Here is a 24,040-nt window from a genome sequence, read left to right as displayed (position 1 = left end):
CCGGCAGTTGCCCATGCTGCAAGTCTCCCCTCTCCACACCACCAATGTTGTCCAAGGGAAGGGCACTAGGGCCTTTACAGCTTGGCACTGGTGTTGTCGCAGAGCAATATGCGGTTAAGTGCCTTGCCCAAGGACACAACACGCTGCCTCAGCTGAGACTCGAACTAGCGATCTTCAGATCACTAGACCAACGCCTTAACCACTTAGTCACGTGCCAACACAAATAATAATAATAATACATAAATAAACAATAAATATCAAGAACATAAGAGGAAGAGCCCTTGAAAGTGAGTCCATCAGTGTAGGAAAAGTTCAGTGATAGGGCAAGTGAAGTTGAGTGAAGTTATCTCCTTTGCTTCAGGAAGCTGATGGTTGAGGGGTAATAACTTCCTGAAGCTGGTGGTGTAAGTCCTGAGACTCCTGTACCTTCTTTCTGATGGCAGCAGCGAGAAGAAAGCATGACCTGTATGATGAGGGTCTCTGATGATGGATGGTGCTTTCCTGCAGCAATGCCACTTTACCCATGGTGGACTGGGCTGTATCCACTACTTTTACAGGATTTTCTTCAAGATGCTGGGGTAAACACATGACTGAGGTGAGAACATTTGGATTCTGGGGAAAGGGGGCTCAAGTGCAATTACTATAATGGATGAGAAGCTGGCTTAAAAACAAAAGAAAAAGGAGTTAATAATGACTCTTCAGATAGACTGACGGTGAGACCTGCTATCCCCCAAGGATGGATGATGTAACCACTGTTCACTACTTACAATAAATGATCAAGGCCCTGCAACCAGAAGTCATTTCAGTATCTGCAGTGATATCATACATGAAATGATATTAAAATCTGCTAGAAATTTGGAGCAAAAACAGAAAATTCTAGACGCACTCTGCAGAAAAGGCAACATCAACTTCTCTTTTCATGGATAGTGTTTGACCTGTTGGGTGTTTCTAGCATTTTCTGGTTTTATTTCATTTAGGGATGGGATATAGCTAATGCAGAGAAAAACTACAAAATAAAGACATTAATTTATGAAATTTGAGTGTGCAATTGTCAAACTATGTGAATAAGTGTGAAGTAATGATTTTGATGCGATAAACAGCAAGGCCATATATTCTTCTGAAAATATGTTTAAAATCATGAAAAGCATTAAAATATCTGAAGGCAAACAACAAGAATTCTGCAGATGCTGGAAATTTAAGCAACACACATCAAAGTTGCTGGTGAACGCAGCAGGCCAGGCAGCATCTCTAGGAAGAGGTACAGTCGATGTTTCAGGCCGAGACCCTTCGTCAGGGCTAACTGAAGGGAGAGTGAGTAAGGGATTTGAAAGATGGAGGGGGAGGGGGAGATCCAAAAATGATAGGAGAAGACAGGAGGGGGAGGGATGGAGCCAAGAGCTGGACAGGTGATTAGCAAAAGGGGATACGAGAGGAGCATGGGACAGGAGGTCCGGGAAGAAAGACGGGGGGTGGGGGGGGACCCAGAGGATGGGCAAGAGATATATTCAGAGGGACAGAGGGAGAAAAAGGAGAGTGAGAGAAAGAATGTGTGCATAAAAATAAGTAACAGATGGGGTACCAGGGGGAGGTGGGGCCAGCGGAAGTTAGAGAAGTCGATGTTCATGCCATCAGGTTGGAGGCTACCCAGATGGAATATAAGGTGTTGTTCCTCCAACCTGAGTGTGGTTTCATCTTTACAGTAGAGGAGGCCGTGGATAGACATGTCAGAATGGGAATGGGATGTGGAATTAAAATGTGTGGCCACTGGGAGATCCTGCTTTCTCTGACGGACAGAGCGTAAATGTTCAGCAAAGCGGTCTCCCAGTCTGCGTCGGGTCTCGCCAATATATAAAAGGCCACATCGGGAGCACCGGACGCAGTATATCACCCCAGTCGACTCAGGTGAAGTGTTGCCTCACCTGGAAGGACTGTTTGGGGTCCTGAATGGTGGTAAGGGAGGAAGTGTAAGGGCATGTGTAGCACTTGTTCCGCTTACACGGATAAGTGCCAGGAGGGAGATCAGTGGGGAGGGATGGGGGGGGACGAATGGACAAGGGAGTTGTGTAGGGAGCGATCCCTGCGGAATGCAGAGAGAGGGGGGGAGGGAAAGATGTGCTTACCACCACTCTGCTCCGTCTATTGGAATTAGTCCTTACTCTTAATAATTTCTCCTTTGGCTCCTCCCACTTCCTCCAAACTAAAGGTGTAGCTATGGGCACCCGTATGGGTCCTAGCTATGCCTGCCTTTTTTTTGGCTTTGTGGAACAATCTATGTTCCGTGCCTATTCTGGTATCTGTCCCCCACTTTTCCTTCGCTACGTCGACAACTGCATTGGCGCTGCTTCCTGCACGCATGCAGAACTCATTGACTTTATTAACTTTGCCTCCAACTTTCACCCTGCCCTCAAGTTTACCTGGTCCATTTCCGACACCTCCCTCCCCTTTCTAGATCTTTCTGTCTCTGTCTCTGGAGACAGCTTATCCACTGATATCTACTATAAGCCTACTGACTCTCACAGCTATCTGGACTATTCCTCTTCTCACCCTGTCTCTTGCAAAAACGCCATCCCCTTCTTGCAATTCCTCCGTCTCCGCCGCATCTGCTCTCAGGATGAGGCTTTTCATTCTAGGACGAGGGAGATGTCTTCATTTTTTAAAGAAAGGGGCTTCCCTTCCTCCACTATCAACTCTGCTCTTAAACGCACCTCCCCCATTTCACGTACATCTGCTCTCACTCCATCCTCCCGCCACCCCACTAGGAATAGGGTTCCCCTGGTCCTCACCTACCACCCCACCAGCCTCCGGGTCCAACATATTATTCTCCATAACTTCCGCCACCTCCAACGGGATCCCACCACTAAGCACATCTTTCCGTCGCCCCCTCTCTCTGCATTCCGCAGGGATCGCTCCCTACACAACTCCCTTGTCCATTCGTTCCCCCCCCATCCCTCCCCACTGATCTCCCTACTGGCACTTATCCATGTAAGCGGAACAAGTGCTACACATGCCCTTATACTTCCTCCCTTACCACCATTCAGGGCCGCAAACAGTCCTTCCAGGTGAGGCAACACTTCACCCGTGAGTCGACTGGGGTGATATACTGCGTCCAGTGCTCCCGATGTGGCCTTTTATATATTGGCGAGACCCGACGCAGACTGGGAGACCGCTTTGCTGAACACCTACGCTCTGTCCGCCAGAGAAAGCAGGATCTCCCAGTGGCCACACATTTTAATTCCACATCCCATTCCCATTCTGACATGTCTATCCACGGCCTCCTCTACTGTAAAGGTGAAGCCACACTCAGGTTGGAGGAACAACACCTTATATTCCGTCTGGGTAGCCTCCAACCTGATGGCATGAACATCGACTTCTCTAACTTCCGCTAGGCCCCACCTCCCCCTGGTACCCCATCTGTTATTTTTATGCACACATTCTTTCTCTCACTCTCCTTTTTCTCCCTCTGTCCCTCTGAATATACCTCTTGCCCATCCTCTGGGTTCCCCCCCCCCTTGTCCTTCTTCCCGGACCTCCTGTCCCATGATCCTCTCGTATCCCCTTTTGCCAATCACCTGTCCAGCTCTTGGCTCCATCCCTCCCCCTCCTGCCTTCTCCTATCATTTTGGATCTCCCCCTCCCCCTCCATCTTTCAAATCCCTTACTCACTCTTCCTTCAGTTAGTCCTGACGAAGGGTCTCGGCCTGAAACGTCGACTGCACCTCTTCCTAGAGATGCTGCCTGGCCTGCTGCGTTCACCAGCAACTTTGATGTGTGTTGTTAAAATATCTGAAGGCATGGATTCACAAATGACAAAACAGCTGGTGAACAAAGTCAAAGTCGTATAAAGCAGGAAAAAAGTTTTTTTCCAGAGAAATACACTTGAAAAGCAGAGCGATAGTGTTTGATTTGAGTTCAAAGTTCAAAATAAATTTACAAAAGTATGTATACTTCTCTGAGATTCATTTTCTTGTGGGCATTCACAGAAGAACAAAGAAATGAAATAAATGAAAAGCTACAAATGAAAATCAATGTGCAAAAGAAGACAAACTGTGTAAATACAAAAAAAAATCAAATAAATAAACTGAGAACAACAGCTTGTAGAGTTCTTGAAAGTGAGTCCATAGGCTGTGGAACCAGTTCAGTGTTGAGGTGAGTAAAGTTAGCCATGCTGGTTCAGAAGCCTGATAGTTGAAGATTAATAACTGCTCCTGAACCTGGTCATGTGGGAGTGAAGGCTCCTGTCCCTCCTTCCTGATGGCAACAACAAGACAGCATGGCCTGGATGGTGGGGGTCCTTCATATATTGGTTGGACTTTACAAAAAAATGCTAGTCTCCATATTATAAAAAGGATATGAATGCACTGGAGAAGTCGTAAGACAGGTTTATTAGAATGATAATAGAAGTAGGAGGATATATCCACTGGGAAAGGTTGTTTATATTAGGGCTCCTTTAAAAAAATGAAAACTTAAGGATAAACTGAAAAAAAAGTCTTCAAATTTATGCTGGTGAAGTTGGAGTAGAGTTTACCCCTTGTCAGGGAATGAAGGACAAAATTCAAAGGGAAAAATCTTTACACAAGGATTATCCAAAAATATTTTTATAAACTTGTTAACACACAAGAATTACTTCATAGCATAGATGTGTTTCAAGAGAAGACAGGTCCTTAGGATGAAGGAAACAGGATATGTTGATGGGATTATGAAAAGAAAGGTGGGAAATGGCCTTGTTGGCCATGAACTTGTTGGGCCAAACAACGCATTTCATTGATGTAAATACCATGTAATACTCTCTAATAAAAATGGATCAACAGTAGCATTTTAACATATTTTCCTGAAGTCCCAAATAATAAACATGTCCAAAATATCCACAACTGTACAGCACTCACAAACCCATTTTCTTGTCAACTTTCAGGTGGCCTAGACTGATCATGCTCAATATATACCACACAGTTCTTAAGTCTCTTTATATAAAAAAAATGAAGATTCCTGAAGTATTGCCGCTAGCTTTGGTCTCCCAAGCTAACAAACTATCTACTTCTGCAAAGCAAGTGCAACAATCATCAGACTGGCTCTTAGCATAATTAGATTTGCTGTATGAGGTGGTGGTGAATGGGCTGTTCTTCTATTCACCTGGATCTCAGAATAATGAGATCACAATAAAATATGACCATACAGTACTGTGCAAAAGTAAATATGTATAGCTAGAGTGCCTAAGACCTTTGCAACATGGAGCAGAGAGCAGGGAGCGAGTTTGTAAATCTGGCAGGAGCAAAGGATGTTGGGAATGATGAGGGTGACAGGCTGCAGAAGGGGTGTGGGACAAGTGGCAGAGAAGGGGTGCCAGGTATTGGGGGGGGGGGTGGCGCAGGTGCAGACACACCTAGCCCCGAGACACCAGGCAGGGTCATTTGATTCCAAACAAATGTATGGGAACTTGCATCAAATGTTAAACACTTTTTCAGTGAACCTAAGATGCTTGGAGGAGAAGACCTAGAACCCCTCAAATGCTCAAGAAGTCGGGTGTTGAGAAAGTCAAGGAAGACGCTAAGTTGCATGCACAGATCATTTTTCAGCAGCATCCGCACAGACACTATTTAGACCGTAAGGCATGGAGCAGAATTAGGCCAATCAGCCCATTCAGTTTACGCTGCTATTCGATTATGGCTGATTTATTTTTCCTCTCAACCCCATTCTCTTGTGTACTCCCCAAACCTTTAGTATTCTTATGAATTAAGCACTTCCACTTGAAATTTACTCAACGACTTGGCCTGCACAGCCATCTATGACAATGTATTCCTTCGATTCACCACTCACTGGCTAAAGAAACTCCTCCTTATTCCTGTCCTAAAGGGACACCCCTCTATTCTGAGGTTGTCCCCTCTGGACTCTTCTACAATAGGGAACATCCTCGCCATGTCCTCTCTATCTAGGCCCCTCAATACTTGGTCGGTACCTCATTCTTCTAAACTCCAGAGAGAAAGGATCAGAGCCATCAAACTCTCTTCCTATGTTAATTGTAGTTGAAGAGGTGTGGAACTGTTGTTGCTGAAGCTCTTTGTCAAGGAGTTGAATTCTCAAATACTTTATTCTTCCTTGAGCTGTTGTTTAATGTCAAGCGGTCTCCAGGTCTGTGTGGCTACAGCTGGCTGTCCCGAATCATGGTAAGCCCTGCAGCTGCATGAGGTGATTCATATGCTTAAGGTCCACCCCAAAGACACCTTTCACACCTGCTGTGACCCTACCACTGGCAGCTTGGAAATGTAGCCTGCTCACTGCATGTGATCCAAGGACCTGGTCAGCCAGACCACACCTTTAGACACTGGGCTGTGAGTATCAGGCCTAGGTAAGTGCAGACATAAAAGCCATCAGGTGTCCATCTTGGAAGGGGGGGGAGGGGAGATGGTTGAGCATAATATGTTTCCAATATTGGGAGAGCCTAGAGACCAGAGGGCCTCAGAATACAAGGATGTCCCTTTAGAACAGAGATGCGAAGGAATTTCTTGAGCCATAGTGTGGAGAATCTGTGGAACTATTTGCCACAGACATCTGTGGAAGCCAAGTCATTGGGTATATTTAAAGTGGAAGTTGATAGTTTCTTGATTAGTAAGGGCATCAAAGTACAGGGAGAAGGTGAGAGAATGCGCTTGAGAGGGACAATAAATCAGCACAACCAAATGGTGGAGCAGGCTTTTTGCGCCGAATGGCCTAGTTCTGCTCCTATGTTGGACTAAAGTTTTAACTTTATTTTCTTTCCCTCCCACATTGAGGACATGGAGTCTGCTAGGAGCAATTTCACAGACCATAGCAGACTTTCAGTACTTCAATGTTCTCATTCAACAGTTAGTTCTCCTTTTATGAGGCCATTCCCCTACACATTGTATTGGAGCAGGGGTTCCCAACCTTTTTTATGCCATGGACAAATACCATTAAGCAAGGGGATGGGAACCCCTGCATTAGAGTCAATATAGTCCTGTCCATATTTAACATCCTGAAACATGCATTTTCTAGGAGACAGGCAGCAATGTGAAGCAGGAACTGCTACTGCACTATCAGTTCCCCAGATAAGGAGACAGAAAACACACTGTTGGATTTCAGTTGCAACCTGAATAAATACAAGTTAGGAATCACTCCATTTTATACAGCTTCCCCCCTAATGTATCTGTGACAAAACTTCTATGTAATGTGAAGTTTAAAGTCAGGATTATCATTTGAACCCAGTCACTCCAATGGAGATGACTAAAGTCAACCACACATCACATCAGGGTCAGACACCCTGAGCCAATAGGCTGGTCCTGGACTTATTTCCTGGCATAATTTATGGTTTTATTACTATTTAATTATTTATGGTGCAACTGTAACGAAAACCAATTTCCCCCGGGATCAATAAAGTACGACTATGACTATGTACAAATGTACAAATGGATCATTCCAAACATTAAAGTTCAGATATCTAGAACTTAAATTATACAACATTGACATTGGAATTCTTCATCAAAAGTAATCTTAAAGTGTAGAAGAGTTAGAGATGGGAATAAACAGACCAAATCATATGACATAATTCAGACTCCACTTCAGAGTAATTATTTCTGATTTGCATAAATGATTTATTAAATTATAAACTAAAATTAAAACATTGGAAACAGGTACAAAGTTGGTGAAGTTTGCTAGAGGTGCAGATTTGGTTGAGCCCTATTAAAGTTTGCATATTGTGGTTGAGTTACTACAAGTTGTGAAACATTCTGTGACAAAAGTTACATAGGCATTTTCCACCAATGTGAATGTACAAATTTATAATGAATATAATAATATAAATTACAGAGGCCGCAATACTTAATTAGCAGGAAATGCATGCAATTTTTTTTTACATTCTACAGACAGATGTCCGGAAATAGAAATAGAGTCAGAATAGAGATAGTTTATTTTTGCTCAATTTTTGTTTACATTTGCTGACAGTATGAAGGGCAGCAATGAGTAACCTTCTGGAGCTAAAATAACTGAGAAAGGTACACCTAATAGTAGATATCATAGGATTTAATTCACACTACAGTAAAATATCGCAATTTGTATTACAAAGACTTATCCCCTGCACACAGATTTAGCTTTGTGATACATTAGTCAAAAAGAAACAGTACTCAGATCACTGGTTGTGGATAAACCTTTCAGAACCTATTTACTCTTTATTCAGCCCTTCTGTCACTATTCCACTTATAGATTAATCATTTATACTGATTTGTGTCAATAAAACATCAAAAGTTAAGTCAATATGTTAACAGTTGCATTCAGTATAAGAGCTGATGTCAGGCATTATAATCATCTTCATTTGCAATGTGCTAATAATTAATTGCATTAGTGTGCTCATAATAATTGTACTAGAAAACGATGCCTTAGATGCCAAGATGTTTCTCATCAACTTCAGCTTGGCGTTTAACATGATCGTCCCTGAGGCTGGTGGGTAAACTGTCCTCACTGGGACTCAACACCCCTCTCTGTAACTGGATCTTGGACTACTTGACGGAAAGACCACAGTCAGTCCAAGTTGACAGCAATACACAAGCTCTATCAGGCCAAGCACTGGACTCTCCCCCCCCCCCCCCCGCCACTAAGGCTGTGTGCTCCATCCACTGCTGCTCACATCGCTGACTCACGACTGCACTACCAGATTCAGCTCAAACCACATCATCAGATTCGCTGATGATACAACAGCGATTAGCCTCATTGGCCACAATAATGACTCGGCATAAAGGAGGAAAAAGGCTTGTCAAATGGTGTGAGAAGAACAATCCGAGTCTCAATGTGGATCAACAAAAGAGATGATTGTGGACTTCAGGAAAGCGCAGGTCGACCACTCTCCATTGCATTTCAATGGCTCTGCCGTGGAAAGAGTGAAGATCACAAAGTGATCTCCTTGGTGTGTATGTAATGGATGATTTAACCTGGACCCACAACACCTCTTCACTAATCAAGAAGGTACAGCAGCGACTACACTTTCTGAAGAGATTGAAGTGTGCAAGGCTCCCTGATTCCACTTTAACAAGAGTGTCCTGTCTAGCTGCATCATGGTGTGGCACGAAAGTTGCAAGGCACCGGATCACAAGATTCTGCAGAGGATAGTAAAATCTGCTGAGAAGATCACCTGGGTCTGCCACCCCCTTATTTGTGACACTTAATGGCAGCATTGTATACAAAGGGCATGAAGTATTGATGACGACCTCTACCACCCACCCCAAAATCTCCTTGACCCACTACCATCAGGAAAGGAGGTACAGGAGCATCAGAACTGAGACTGCAAGACTGATAACAGTGTCTTCCCTCAGGCTGTGAACACCTCCACTCCATCCACCAAAACCAGAATTTACCGTGGCCTACTATTTTAATTCCTAACCCCATTCCCCTTCTGACATGTCGGTCCACGGCCTCTTCTTTTGCCAGAATGAGACCACTCTCAGTGTGGAAGAGCAGTACCTCATATTCTGTCTAGGTAACCTCCACCCTGATGGCATGAACATTGATTTCACCTTCCGGTAATTTTTTCCCCTTCTCCTTCTATTCCCCACTCTGACCACTTACCACTTCTCTTCATCTGTCTATCACCTCCCCCCTGAAGCCCCTCCTCTTCCCTTTCTCCCATTGTCCACTTTCTTCTCCTTTCAGATTCCTTCTTCTCCAGCCCCTTAGCTTTCCCACCCACATCGCTTCACCCATTACCTTCTAGTTAGTCCTCCTTCTCCTTTTCCTCTTCCCACCTTTTCATTTTGGCATCTTCCCCCTTCCTTTCCAGTCCTGAAGGTGGGGGGGAGGGGTCTGGGACTGAAACATCGACTGTTTAATCATTGTCATTGATGCTGACTGACCTGCTGAGTTCCTTCAACATTTTGTGTGTCTTACTCTGGATTTCCACCACCTGCAGAATCTCTTGTGTTTAAGGCAAATGAATACCCTGCCACCGGGGTCTCGTCACTAGGGCAGTGAGCTGTTTACTGTACTGTTTACATGTGCTGCGCACTTCACATGCACTTTGAATTATAACTTAGTAACTTGTTTGTGGTAATATTTTGTTTTATGTACTACATGTGATATATGTATTGTGGGTGCATCGTGCTCAGGAGGAACATTGTTTCATTTGGTTACATAAATGTACAGTCAGATAACAATAAACTTAAACGATATTATTTTGGAGAGTTGCAAAGCTCAAAGATCAAAATGTTGCTTCAATGCCACAGGCTTCCCTTGGATAAGCCAGGTACCTTAAAGTGAAGTACTGTACAACTTGTTCAAACCTTTTAACAAAGTAGATGCCCTCCCCAGTGTTCCAGATGATTTATAGTATATTAAGTATTAGCTCAGGGCATTAACATTGTAATTAATAATAAAGTGTTTCTATACAATTGATATATTGATTACTTTCCAAGGAGAAGTATCTTCATAAATCCTTCTCCTATTACTGCTTTTGTCAAAGAAAATATCTTGCTTCCACCCTTTAGTTCCTCCCTGCTTTTCTCCCCATTTTTATTTCATGTTATTTTGGAGTATTTTATTTTATGTTATGTTGTGTATTTAAGGCAGAGGTTGATAGGTATCTGAGTAGCCAGGGCATCAAAGGTTATGGTGAGAAGGCGGGGGAGTGGGACTAAATGGGAGAATGGATCAGCTCATGATAAAATGGCGGAAAAGACTCAATGGGCCGAATGGCCAACTTCTGCTCCTTTGTCTTATGGTCTTATGATACAGCATGGTAACCTACTAACCCGAGTCTTTGGAACATGGGAGGAAATGAAAGCATCTGGGGGAAACCAATGCAGCCACGGGGAGAATGTACAAACACCTTGTTCGCAGTGGTGTGGAATTGACGCTGTAATAGTGTTATGCTAACTGCTATGCTACCATGCCACTCCATTTATTGAACTATTGCTCAAAAGCTGTCAGAGATAACTTTCTCCCCCAGTTCTTATGAGAGGTCACAGACAACTTGGTCTCTTTACAGATGCTTTCCTCATTTGCTGGATATTTTCTATTTTTATACTGCATGCACAATATTTTGGTTTCTGTTAATGCATAATATATGATATCATCATTCATATCAGCATATTTAGTTTCAATTTTGATGGGATCATGCAGTATTTGGAATGAGAAGTGGCAGATAGAGTTCACTGTGGAGAAGTGATTCACTGTTGGAAGGCTGAACTTGAAGGCAGAGTTTATGGCAGGACTCTTAGTAGTCTGGAGGAACAGAGGGATCTTGGGGTTCACGGGTGCAAATTGATAGAGGGTTAAGAAGACCTACGGTATGTTGGTGTTCATTAGTCAGGGGTTTGAGTTCAAGGACCACAAGGTAATATTGCAACTCTATAGCACTCTGGTTAGATAGCACTTGGGAGTATTAGGTTTAGTTTCGATCACCTCATTATAGGAAGGATGTGGAAACATTTGAGAGGGTGCAGAAGAGTTTTACAAGTATGCTGCCTGGATTAGAGAACATGTCTTATGAGGAAAGATTGAGTAAGTTAGGGTTTCTATCTTTCAAGCAGAGTGAAAGGTTACCTGACAGTAGTGTATCAAGACTATGAGAGGCATATATAGAAGAGGCACCAAGTGTGTGTTTCTGTGGAACCAATAGTTAACATGAGAGAACATAATTTTAAGCTGATTGGAGGGAAGTATAGGGGGTATGCCAGAGGTATTTTTAAAAAATATTTTATACAGTGTTAAGTGCTTGGAACCCACTGCCAAGGATGGAGGTAGAGGCAGATACATTAAGGACATTTAAGAGATTCTTAGATAAGCACATGGGTGATAGAACAGTAGAGGGCTACATGAGAGGGAAGAGTTAGACTGATCTTGGAGTAGGTTAAAAAGTCAGCACAACATCAGGGGCCAACACTCTATAGTGTTCCATGTTTTATGACAGATCACTGGCACTTCTATATGGTCATAGTAGCTGATACAGTTTTTAAATAGTTTATGTTACAGTATTTACATAATTATAAAATGCTATATGAAATACAGTAGACCTTTAAAATTATATTTCATTAATATTCATTTTTTTATTACACTTGCTTCATGAAGTTGGGACTTTAGATGTTTCAAACCATTTATACTAAGGTTGGAGGTTATCTGCCGTACTAGTAATGATTTTCCTAGTCTACCCAAGGGTTTTTATTTCAACGCATCATTATTCAAAGCTCTCATAAATTGAAATCTCAGATCTGCAATCCCCTTTACATCAGTGACTACTACACCAGATTTAACCTACAATTATTTTTCAGGAGCGCTCTTTCATATCTTTCAAAGCAGGTGTATCAAACGTATCATCTGCAGAATGATATCACTGGTTCCATCTAAGACTTGATGAAATTCAGACTGCTGAGTCTCCTGGGTACTGTCAGAAAGCTATTTTTAGATTTCGCGGCACATCTAAGAGACATTTAAGAGACTCTTAAATGGACATGCAGATGAAAGAAAACTGAATGGTTATCTGGGAGCAAAGTAAATTGAAGGGCTGGCACAACATTGTGGGCTGAAGGGCCTGTCCTGTCCTATGTTCTATAATCAGCCCTTTGCACTTAGAACAAGAGTCAACACTGACTTGTGATGGACACAAAAACAGGAAGAAAGTGGTAAGTATGAGGTATGGATGGAAAATAGTGAATAAAAATGAGAGAGAACACCAAGACTTATTGGGTGGCTGAGGGAGGGACAAGGGCAGGGATTAACAAGGCAACACAGAAGTCAGGGTTTGGAGATGGTAAGTGGGGCCATAAGAGAGGAGGGGTTGTAAGGTAGACAGTATGACCTATGGGTCTTAACTGGGAAGAGAGAATGTCAGCTGCCAGGATATACTCAGAGAGGAGATGAGGCAGGTTAGGCTAGAGACCAAGATGATAGGCAAGGTTCAAGCAAGATGCCCCAGAGGCCAGCACGCAAGGGAGGGAATTGGCAGGGCAACTATGGGTTCACAACAGCCTAGAAGTTAAGAATACAAAGCACAGCAGAGGTGGGACAAACAGCCCACTGGCTTGGAATACTGGGACTCTCTGTGGTGGTGGTTGGTGCTTTGGGCAAGGTGAAGCCAAAGAACATATTCAAGAAGGAAGGGAAGAAGGGTATTTGGGGATGGTCTGACCACCAGAATCTGTCCATGATTGACTGGGACTTGATGAGAAACCTATCCTTATTGCTGGAATCTGCAACCCAAAGTCATTGGAAGAACTTAGTGGGTCAGACAGCATGTATAGAGGGAAGTGGATAGTCGACATTTCGGGTCAAGATCCTTCATCTTGACTGAAGGTGGTGGGAGTATGATAGGCACTGTGGTGGGAATGGGTAGAGTAAGAACCAGCAGGCATTAGGTAATCTAGGTGAGGGGGAGTGACAGAAAGATGAGGATAAAGTCAAAAGGCTGGAGATCATAGAATATAATAGGAGAGTATGGACTAGAGGGAGGGAGGGTATGAGGAGAAGCAGTGGGAGAAATGTGTAGGTGATGGGCAGATGGAAAGAGTGGGGTAGGGGAGGGCATAGACATGGGGTGACAGGATTAGTAAGATCAAGAGGAGAGAGACAGAAGGGGAAATGAAAAAAAAACATTAAGATAGGATTATGGGGGAGCCTAAGTTTGAGAGTTTGATGTCCACGCCGCCAGGCTGGAGGCTGCCCACGTGGAATATAAGGTGTTGTTCCTCTAATATTTATTTGGCCATGACCTGGCAATGAAGGAGGCTATGCACAGCGTGGGAATGTGAAGTGAAATTAAAATAGCAGGCCACTGGGAGATCTCGGCTTGCACGGTCGGTGGAACGGAGGTGTCTAACAAAGCAGTCCCCTACCTGCATCTGGTCTCACTGATGTAGAGAGGTCGCAATGGGAGCGCCAGATGCAATAAATAACACTGACTGGCTCACCTGGATGGACCATTTAGGGCTGTGAATGGTGGTGAGGGAGGAAGGGTGGTGGCAATTGTAACATTTAGAATGGTTACAGGAGCAATAACCTGGAGAGGAAGGAGGATCAGCAGGGAAGGATGAACTATGGCTGTTAAGAGGAATAGATAGAGTGGACAGCCAGCGCCTCTTCCCCAGGGCACCACTGTTCAATACAAGGGGACATGGCTTTAAGGTAAGGGGTGGGAAGTTCAAGGGAGATATTAGAGGAAGGTTTTTTACTCAGAGAGTGGTTGGTGCATGGAATTACACTGCCTGAGTCAGTGGTGGAGGCAAATACACGAGTGAAATTTAAGAGACTACTAGACAGGTATATGGAGGAATTTAAGGTGGGGGGTTATATGGGAGGCAGGGTTTGAGGGTCGGCACAACAATGTGGGCCAAAGGGCCTGTACTGTACTTTTCTATGTTCTGTGTTCTATTTCTTACATTCAGCTGCATCTTTCCATCCTTGGTCACTTCCACCCATCACCTACCAGCTTCTGATATCACACCCATCTTCATCTATCACTTGGGTCCACCAATCATCTACTTGCTCTTACACTGTCTTTTTTCACTGGCTATCCAGTCCTTTCTATCCAGTCCAGGTGAACAGTTCTGACCATCTCCCACCATAGATGCTGCCTGACCCACTTCTGCATTGAGGTGAAAAGGGTTTGGACAGGTGCCACAGGGAACCTAGGGAGCAGGAATTCATGTTTGACTGGTGGGAGGAGAACAGAAACTTCGAAGCAGAAAATGGGAGGTTACAGATATTAGCCCTGATCCCAAAAGGCATCAATACGATCAGAACTGAAAGGGAAGCAGACAGGATGAATGGACCTGTGCATTTGGTAAGGATAGGTTTATGCTGATGGGTGAAATGGGGACTAGGAAACAAAAATATGCAGGCCTGGGATTACGAGATTTTTGGGTTGACATCTGGGATCTGGACATATTGAGTTGGGGACCAAATGTATGCTTTGATCTGGCATGTCAATCTCCAAAAAAAAAAAGAAACAGGAAGAATGAAATGCCATTTAGCTGCAGCCCATGAATCCCTGCAAACCTGGGTGAGGTACTATTCCTTTCAGGACCACTGAAGAACTAGAAGCTTGCAGAGTCTATATTAGACTATAGAGCATTACAGCACAGTACAGACCCTTCAGCCAACAACGTTGTGTTAATTTGTTAACCTACTCCTCTTTTTGTTCCAAAGAAAAAGCCCCAAACTTGCTCAACCTTTCCTCTAATCCAGGCAGCATTTTGGTAAATCTTCTCTGCACCCTGTCTAAAGCTATTCTTCCTATAGTGAAGTGATCAGAATTGAACACAATATTCCAAGTGTGGTCCAACCAGAATTTTATAGAGCTGACAAAGTTTATTCTGCCAGGAATCCAATCATTTTGTTGAAAAATCCCGAGACACAGATCCTTTGCACACTTAAAGTTGAAACTCGGAATTCAGGTAGCAAAGGTAAGAGTTGTAAATGAATGACAATCAACGCACTATCAGTCATGCCACAGTTTAGGCACAAGACACCCTAGCCACAATTTAATGTATACTTTGCCTGTTAAACACACACCATAAAAAAAGTATTACAGATGCCACAACTGTGTGAAAAACTATAGCAGATCAAGCCCACCTTCAAAACTGAGTCGAACATGGTTTAAGTGTACAATCAGGCCAAATTTTACAAACTTCTCCAGAGACCAAGGAAATGTGTTTAAAATGATACCCACATTTTACAGCTCCCTCCCCTTCCTTCAATACTAGGCTGCAACACAGTTTAAATCCTGAACACAGTTAATTTAACAAACATGTCCAGAGACCAAGAAAACGTATTTAAGATTATACCCAGACCTTTCAGCTCCCCCATACAAGGCTGCAACACGGTTTAAATGTTGAATAGGACAGATTTAACAAACTTCTCCGGAGACCAAGGAAATGCATTTGAAATCATACCCAAACTTTTTGGCTTCTTTCCCACCAATGGCCCCCACCCCAGTACTCGGCTGCAATGAAGGCTTTGCACATTTAACTCCGCCCCAAAGCGTGAGCGGGGCTGATCCCTCCGGGGAAGGCTCAGGTGCAAACCCTGGCACACCTGCAGGCGAAAGCGAGGGGGGGGGGAGAGAGCAGCGACTCTGCCCCAGGTCGAAGCCCCCCCCCGGCCCAGGGCAGTTTGACAAGCTCCCACCCACAACCCCCTGTCCACCCCACCCAGCAGCCGTTGCCATGACAGCGGCGGAACCCGGACTCCCACCCAGGCCTACGGACTCTCCCCACTCCACTGGCCGCCTCCCCTCCAGCCAGCCATCCAGCCGGTGACCGCGCCCCGGGGAGAGGGGAGGGGCGGCGGGGGGAAGCAGGTCCGGCGGAGTGCGCGGCCTGCGAGCCGGGGGTGGGGTGAGGGTGTGGAACGGCCCGCGGGCGCATCGGCCGAAAAGCCTGGACGCAGGTTCTGGGGGTTTGAGAAGCGCGACCGGTACCTCACCCAGCGGAGGTCTCCCCCCCCACACCATCCTCATACCCCACCCCCCCCGGCGGGCGGGCGGCCGCTCCACGCGAGCCGCGGCTGCCCGCGGGGCCCGGGGGCCGGAGCGCTGAGCGCGGTGGCGGCGTAGGCGCCTCCCCTCCTACCGATGTGGTTGTCCTCGATGTGCTCGATGAGCTCCCACAGCGTCTGGAAGTGCAGCCCGCAGCCCCCAAAGCGGCAGGTATTGGAGAAGAAGGAGGCGGCGGCGATGCCGGTCATGGTGCTACATGGGTCCGGGCGGCGGGAGGAGGGGAAGGGAGGGGAGGGGAGGGGCGGGAGCACAGAGCGAGCGCAGGGACTCGCACATCCACTGCACTGCACTCCCGGCAGTCAGCCCTCCCACCCTCTCCCCTGCATCCTCTGGCTGTGTAAAGATTACCCTCCCACTCTCTCCCCTGCACCCTTGTACTCTGCAAAGATTACCCTCTTGCCCTCTCACACTCTCCCCAGCATCCTCATGCTGTGGGAAGATTGCCCTGCACCCTCGTGTTCTGCAAAGATCACACTCTGGTCCTCCCACCCTTTCCCCTACACCCTCGTGCTTTGCAAAGATCACCCTCTTTTTCTCCCACCCTCGCCCCTGCACCCTCAACCTCCGCAAAGATCACCCTCTGGTCCTCCCACCCTCTCCCCTGCACCCTCCTGTTGTGCCAAGATTGTCCTCTTGCCCTCTCACCCTCTCCCCTGCACCCTCATCCTCTGCAAAGATTGCCCTCCTATTCTCTCCCCTGCAGCCTCGTGCTGTGCAAAGATTGCCCCCTTGCCCTCCCACCTCTCCCCTGCAGCCTCCTGATGTGTAAAGATTGCCCTCCCACCATCTCCCCTGCACCTCAGACTGGAGAGGGATGGGCTGGGTGAAGCCCTTCAGTTATTGCCGTAGTAATTAATACAGTGAGAAAGGCTATCATGGCTTGCAGAGGGATCTACATCAGCTGGGGAAATGGTAGATGGAATTTAATACAGATAAGTGCAAGTTTGGTAGGACCAACCAGGGTGCATCTTACATGGTGAATGGTAGGGCACTGAGGAGTATGGTAGAGCAAAGGGATCTGGGAATGCAGGTACATAAGTCATTGAAAGTGGCATCACAGGTAGATGGGGTCATAAAGGAAGGTTTTTGGCACATTGGCCTTCATAAATCTATGTACTGAGTACAGAAGATGGGATGTTATGTTGAAGTTGTATTAGATGCTGGCAAGGCCTAATTTGGAGTATTGTGTGCAGTTTTAGTCCGCCTACCTACAGTAAAGATGTAAGCAAGTTTGAAAGAGTGCAGGGAAAATTTACAAGGACATTGCCGGGTCTGGAGGACCTGAGACTGAATAGGTTAGGACTATTCTTTGGAATGTAGAAGACTGAGAGGAGATTTGATAGAGGAATGCAGAATTATGAGGGGTATAAATAGGATAAATGCAAGCAGGCTTTCTCCACTAAGATTGGGTGGGACTACAACCAGAGGTCATGGCTTAAGGGTGAAAAGTGAGGAATTTAATGGGAACATGAGAGGAAACTTCTTCGCTGAGGGTTGTGAGAGTGTGGAATGAGCTGTCAGTACAGGTGGATCATGCAAGCTCAATTTCAACGTTTAAGAGGTTTGGATAGGTACATGGATAGTAGTTTGCTAGTTTGAAAGTTCAAAATTATCAAATTATCAAATTATTTATACATTATACAACCCTGAGATTTGTCTCCTAACAGGCTGCCATGAAACAAAGAAATCCAAAAACAATCCCTATGTGTATATGAATAAATGACTGTCTATCACCCAATGTGCAGCGAATTAAAAAAAAACACTTCATGCCCATAAGAAAATAACTCATAAAAAGACTGTCAAACACCCAATGTGCAATAATAAAAAGCAAGTGTAAGATGCTCCTTCTCTCCACTAGCCCCTATTTAACCACCCCCACCCCCCTGATCAGGGTCACATGAAGCCATGGGAGCAGTAGCATGGTGGTATGAGCAGCTGGTGCATATCACAAGTCCTGGTTATATGACCACTAATGCCAGGCAGACAATCTCTGAAGAGTATTGATGATAGCTTGGGTCACCCGTCTTTTAAAGACACTGCCCAGAAGAAGACAATGGCAAACCACTTCTGTAGAAAAATTTACCAAGAACAACCAAGGTCATGAGACCATGATCACCTACATCATATGACACTGAGCATGATGATGATGATGAATCTTCGATTGTCCATCAAAATCCGATGACAACATCCGCTCCTTTAACGGTGAAATCTTTGATGACTATACAGTCCTATCCTCTGGCTAGGATCTTTATGTCCTCGTTGTCCATGGGAATGGTACCGGAGGACTGGAGGGAGGCGAATGTTGTCCCCTTGTTCAAAAAAAGTAGTAGGGATAATCCGGGTAATTATAGACCAGTGAGCCTTACGTCTGTGGTGGGAAAGCTGTTGGAAAAGATTCTTAAAGATAGGATCTATAGGCATTTAGAGAATCATGGTCTGATCAGGGACAGTCAGCATGGCTTTGTGAAGGGCAGATCGTGTCTAACAAGCCTGATAGAGTTCTTTGAGGAGGTGGCCAGGCATATAGGTGAGGGTAGTGCAGTGGATGTGATCTATATGGATTTTAGTAAGGCATTTGACAAGGTTCCACACGGTAGGCTTATTCAGAAAGTTAGAAGGCATGGGATCCAGAGAAGTTTGGCCAGGTGGATTCAGAATTGGCTTGCCTGCAGAAGGCAGAGGGTGGTGGTGGAGGCAGTACATTCAGAATGGAGGATTGTGACTAGTGGTGTCCCACAAGGATCTGTTCTGGGACCTCTACTTTTCATGATTTTTATTAACGACCTGGATTTGGGGGTAGAAGGGTGGGTTGGAAAGTTTGCAGACAACACAAAGGTTGATGGTGTTGTAGATCGTGTAGAGGATTGTCAAAGATTGCAGAGAGACATCGATAGGATGCAGAAGTGGCAGATGAAGTTCAACCCAGAGAAGTGTGAGGTGGTACACCTTGGAAGGACAAACTCCAAGGCAGAGTACAAAGTAAATGGCAGGATACTTGGTAGTGTGGAGGAGCAGAGGGATCTCGGGGTACATGTCCACAGATCCCTGAAAGTTGCCTCACAGGGGGATAGGGTAGTTAAGAAAGCTTATGGGGTGTTAGCTTTCATAAGTCGAGGGATAGAGTTTAAGAGTCGCAATGTAATGATGCAGCTCTATAAAACTCTGGTTAGGCCACACTTGGTGTGGTCTGGTCCAGTTCTGGTCACCTCACTATAGGAAGGATGTGGAAGCATTGGAAAAGGTACAGAGGAGATTTACCAGGATGCTGCCTGGTTTAGAAAGTATGCATTATGATCAGAGATTAAGGGAGCTAGGGCTTTACTCTTTGGAGAGAAGGAGGATGAGAGGAGACATGATAGAGGTGTGCAAGATAATAAGAGGAATAGGTAGAGTGGATAGCCAGCACCTCTTCCCCAGGGCACCACTGCTCAATACAAGAGGACATGGCTTTAAGGTAAGGGGTGGGAAGTTCAAGGGGGATATTAGAGGAAGGTCTTTTACTCATTGAGTGGTTGGTGCGTGGAATGCACTGCCTGAGTCAGTGGTGGAGGCAGATACACTAGTGAAGTTTAAGAGACTACTAGACAGGTATATGGAGGAATTTAAGGTGAGGGCTTATATGGAAGGCAGGGTTTGAGGGTCGGCACAACATTGTGGGCCGAAGGGCCTGTACTGTGCTGTACTATTCTATGTCTATGTTCTATGTCTATCCTGGACCCACAAGCTCTATTGCAGGTGGGACATGTATATGTGGTAGTGCTGGCAACCATGGCTGCATTTCTCCTGGCTCTCTTCTGCTGTCTTCTGGTTCTTTCCATCTCCAGAATACGAACCCCGTCCCTACACAGCTGTCGCCAAGTGGTACGGTCAGCAGCAACATCCTCCAGGTCCTTGGGTCTAATCTTGCACTTCCTTAAAGCATTCTTCGTCTAATCCTTATAGCGCTTCTTCGGCCTTCCAGCTGAACGTTGACCATGATGTAGCTGGCCTTATAACACTCTGCGGGGTAGCCAACATGGGGGCATCCTTATCACGTGCCCCAGCCATTGCAGCTGAAGCTGGGTGATCATGACCTCAATAATCCTGCAGTTGGTCTTTACAAGTATTTCAGTGTGAGGCACCCGCTCATGCCAGGTAATTCCCAGGATGCGCTGGAGGCAGTTTATGTGGAAGTGCTCCAAGGACTTGATGTGACGGCTGTAGGTTACCCAAGCTGCACAGGTATAAAGGAGGGTAGTGACACAGACCGTCTGGTGTACGGTGACCTTTGTGGAGGGACAAAGGCTTCTGTTCTGAAAGACTCTATGCCGAAGTCTCCCAAAGGCAGCTGATGCCTGTTTAATGTGGCTCTGGATGTCGTTGTCAATGCCGCTATCCTCAGAGAGAATGCTCCCCAGATATTTGAAAGATGGCACTACTGACAGCTTCTCATCACCAACAGTGAAGGCAGGTAGAGTGGGTGGGACACTGGTACTCCACTGGCAAACCTGTCTTGGTGGTATTGACAGTCAGACCCATCCTGCTATACGCTCTCACCATCACAGCAAGGACAGTTTGCAGATCCTCCGGAGTATGGGCCACAAGAGCACAGTCGTCTGCGTACTGCAGCTCCAGAATGAATAGAACACTACTTAAAGCATTTCTACAAATGGAATAGCATTGTAGGGTTTATTCTTGTAAATACAGTCAATTCTGGATAATTGGGACACATTGGAACCAGTGTACTTTGGCCCAATTAAGTGACTGAATTTTCATGGAAGTAGTTAAAAAAGTATGTAAAAAAAGACAAACTACTTTTTAACTGAGTAACAAATTATGTAATTAAATGAAATACAGAACAAATTAGCATCAGTTGCATGTTTATTAATTTGTAATAGTTGTTAACAGAGCAATTTATTGAGTGCATGCTGCTGTATTATTTTGATTGTAAATGAACAAAATCAGCACAGACACCTAGTCTACCTACAATGCTTTCAACGATTGCATCCTCAAAATCTTCATTTTCATTGTAACATTTAAGATATTTCTCAATACATTCAAATTCTTTATAGTTCCTAACTTATTGAACTAGTGAAATCATTTCATTTTCACTCCCAGCTGTTTCTGGCATCTCCAAGCCTGAATGCTTGAAACCACAGTAAGTAAGACAGTTCCAAATTGCCTTACTTCTTATTTCTCACCAAATGCCAGAGACAGAAGTCACTGTTTTTTTGAATACAAACGCGCAACTGAACCTATTTCAAAACTGTTTACTCTAAGCGCGGTGTAGTGTCTGACAGCCACACAACTGCAAACGACTGCCATTAGAAACTGGTCAGTGGCAGTCTCTTGTCCCAATTAAGCAGCATGGTGCCCCAAACTGATGAAGGAAATCACATTCTATTTTCTCAATTAGGTTTTGGTCTTTAAGAATTGTCCTAAATAAGTAACTGCCTCAATTAACCAGAAACCACTGAATGTTTTATTATGAATAAATTTGATTTTGATTGAAAAAAGCTTGCTTTCTTTTCGATGGGCACGGGAGAAGACCATGTACTTCACTCCCTCAAAGGACTTGCATTGTAATAAATCCCTCTTTATTTTTCAGATTCAGATTATTTATCACATGTACATCAAAATATGCAGTGAGATGTGTTGTTTGCGTTAACAACCAACATACCCAAGATGTGCTGGGGGCAGCCCAAAAGTGTCATCACACGTACTAGTACCAACATAGTATGCCCACAATGTTCACCATAATAACACAAGCAACAGAACAATATGAGTGCGACATTTTTCAATAAGAGTGCAGAAAAGATGCATAAGGAACGTAAAAGTTGAGAAGTCATGATGCATTAGGGTTAGGGTGCTCATAAGGCCGCCTTTGAAGTGTGTTTGGTTTTGGTCGCGAAGCAAAGATGTTATTAAACTAGAAAATGCTGAAAACGTTAACTAGGTTGCTGCCAGGATTTGAGAAACTGAATTATAGGGAGAGGTGGGATTTTATCTCATGGATTGGAGGAGACTAATCTTAAGGAGGTGTATAAAATCATGAGGTAAGTGCACTGTTATATCTTGTTCTGCAGTTTGTTATTTATTATCTTAATGCACTGGGCATGATTTTATCTTTATGAACAGATTCAGATTCCTTTATTTATCATATGTATATCAAAATATACAGTGAAATGCATTGTTTGCAACAATATCCAGCACAGGCTTTTAATTTTTATTTTATTTAGAGATACAGTGTAGAACAGGCCCAACGAGCTGCATCACCCAGCAATCCACCTGCTTAACCTTAGTCTAATCACAGGACAATTTACAATGACCAATTAACCTGCTAACTGGTAGGTCTTTGAACTGTGGGAGGAAACTGGAACACCTGGAAGAAACCCACACATTCACAGGGAGGATGTATAAGCTCCTTACAGACAGTGTCAGAATTTAACTCCGAACTTCTGACATCCTGAGCTGTAATAGCATTGCATGAACCGCTATGCTATTGTGGCACCCGCTGTACCTCGGTACGTGTGACAATAGTAAAACCAATTTCAATTCCAAGAGTTGGGGTAGCAAGAACCAGAGGTGAGATGGGAAAGATTAATGAGGAATATGAGCAAGTTTTTTATTGATACAAATGATAGTACATTTGTGGAATCAGCTAAGTGATTGAAGCAGGCCCTATAACATCTTCTAAAAGATAGTTGGCGAGCAACATGAATTGTTAAAATTATGGCCCAAACACTGGCAAGTTTGGATGGGGCAACTTGGTTGGTACAGACCAGTTGGGCTAAAGGGACGGTCTCTGTGTGGTATGACTTTTTCAAAAAAGTTACGAGTTATTCTGAGTGAAAGAGTGTATGGGAAAATCCTAATAAGGATTTCCGGTCATGAACTGCATCCTATTTGGTTTTGTCCCATGCCAAAGAGCAGGACAATTCTTCTGATCTACACCGATTTACATTCTCTTTGTCCATCCACCTGCAAGGAAGTTTGCGAATATCTTCTGTTGTTTTCTGGGGAACATCTTCTTGGGAATCTGCTGCCATGATGAGGCCACTCTCAGGTTGGTGAACAACATCTCATACTTTGTCTGGTTAGTTTCCAATCTGACAGCTTGAACATTGATTTCTCTACCCTCTGACAATTACACCCTTCTCTCCTTTTCCATTCCTATCTTGCTCCCCTCTTCCCTTTCTGCTCACCTGCCTATCACCTCCATCTGTTTCCCCCATCCTTCTCTTTCTCCCAAGGTCCACTCTCCTCTCCTATCAGATTCCTTATTTTTCAGAACTTTTCCACCTATCGCCTCACGGCTTCTCACTTCATCCCCACTTTCCAACCCACCTACCTTCTCCCCTCAGCCTGTCAGCTTGTACTCTTTCCCCTCCCTCCATCATCTTATTCTGGCTTCATACCCCTCCTTTCCACTGCTGATGAAGTGCTGCAGCCCAAAACATCAACAGTTTATTCCCCTGTCTGACCTGCTTAGTTCCTCCAGCATTTTGAGTGTGTTACATTTATCTAAATTGGGGTCATGAGAAATGACTCGAGCAAAAACAAAATTAGTTTCTAGAA

The 24,040-nt window shown here is 44.7% G+C and overlaps 1 protein-coding gene across 2 annotated transcripts in view; it reads right to left on the bottom strand.

Moving 5' to 3' along the window:
• jazf1b (JAZF zinc finger 1b) overlaps positions 1 to 16,713 on the bottom strand; it is a 249,902-nt gene extending 233,189 nt beyond the window's left edge. For both annotated transcript variants that reach the window (XM_072283203.1, XM_072283208.1), the window contains exon 1: positions 16,557 to 16,713. In XM_072283203.1, the coding sequence (XP_072139304.1) occupies positions 16,557 to 16,671 (115 nt within the window). In that variant the 5' untranslated portion in view covers positions 16,672 to 16,713. The remainder of the gene's footprint in view (positions 1 to 16,556) is intronic.
• Positions 16,714 to 24,040: the final 7,327 nt, after the last annotated feature.

The sequence above is a fragment of the Mobula birostris genome, chromosome 19, assembly GCF_030028105.1.
Source record: "Mobula birostris isolate sMobBir1 chromosome 19, sMobBir1.hap1, whole genome shotgun sequence".
NCBI classification, from domain to species: Eukaryota; Metazoa; Chordata; class Chondrichthyes; order Myliobatiformes; family Myliobatidae; genus Mobula; species Mobula birostris.
This window is presented reverse-complemented; position numbering and strand designations above follow the sequence as displayed.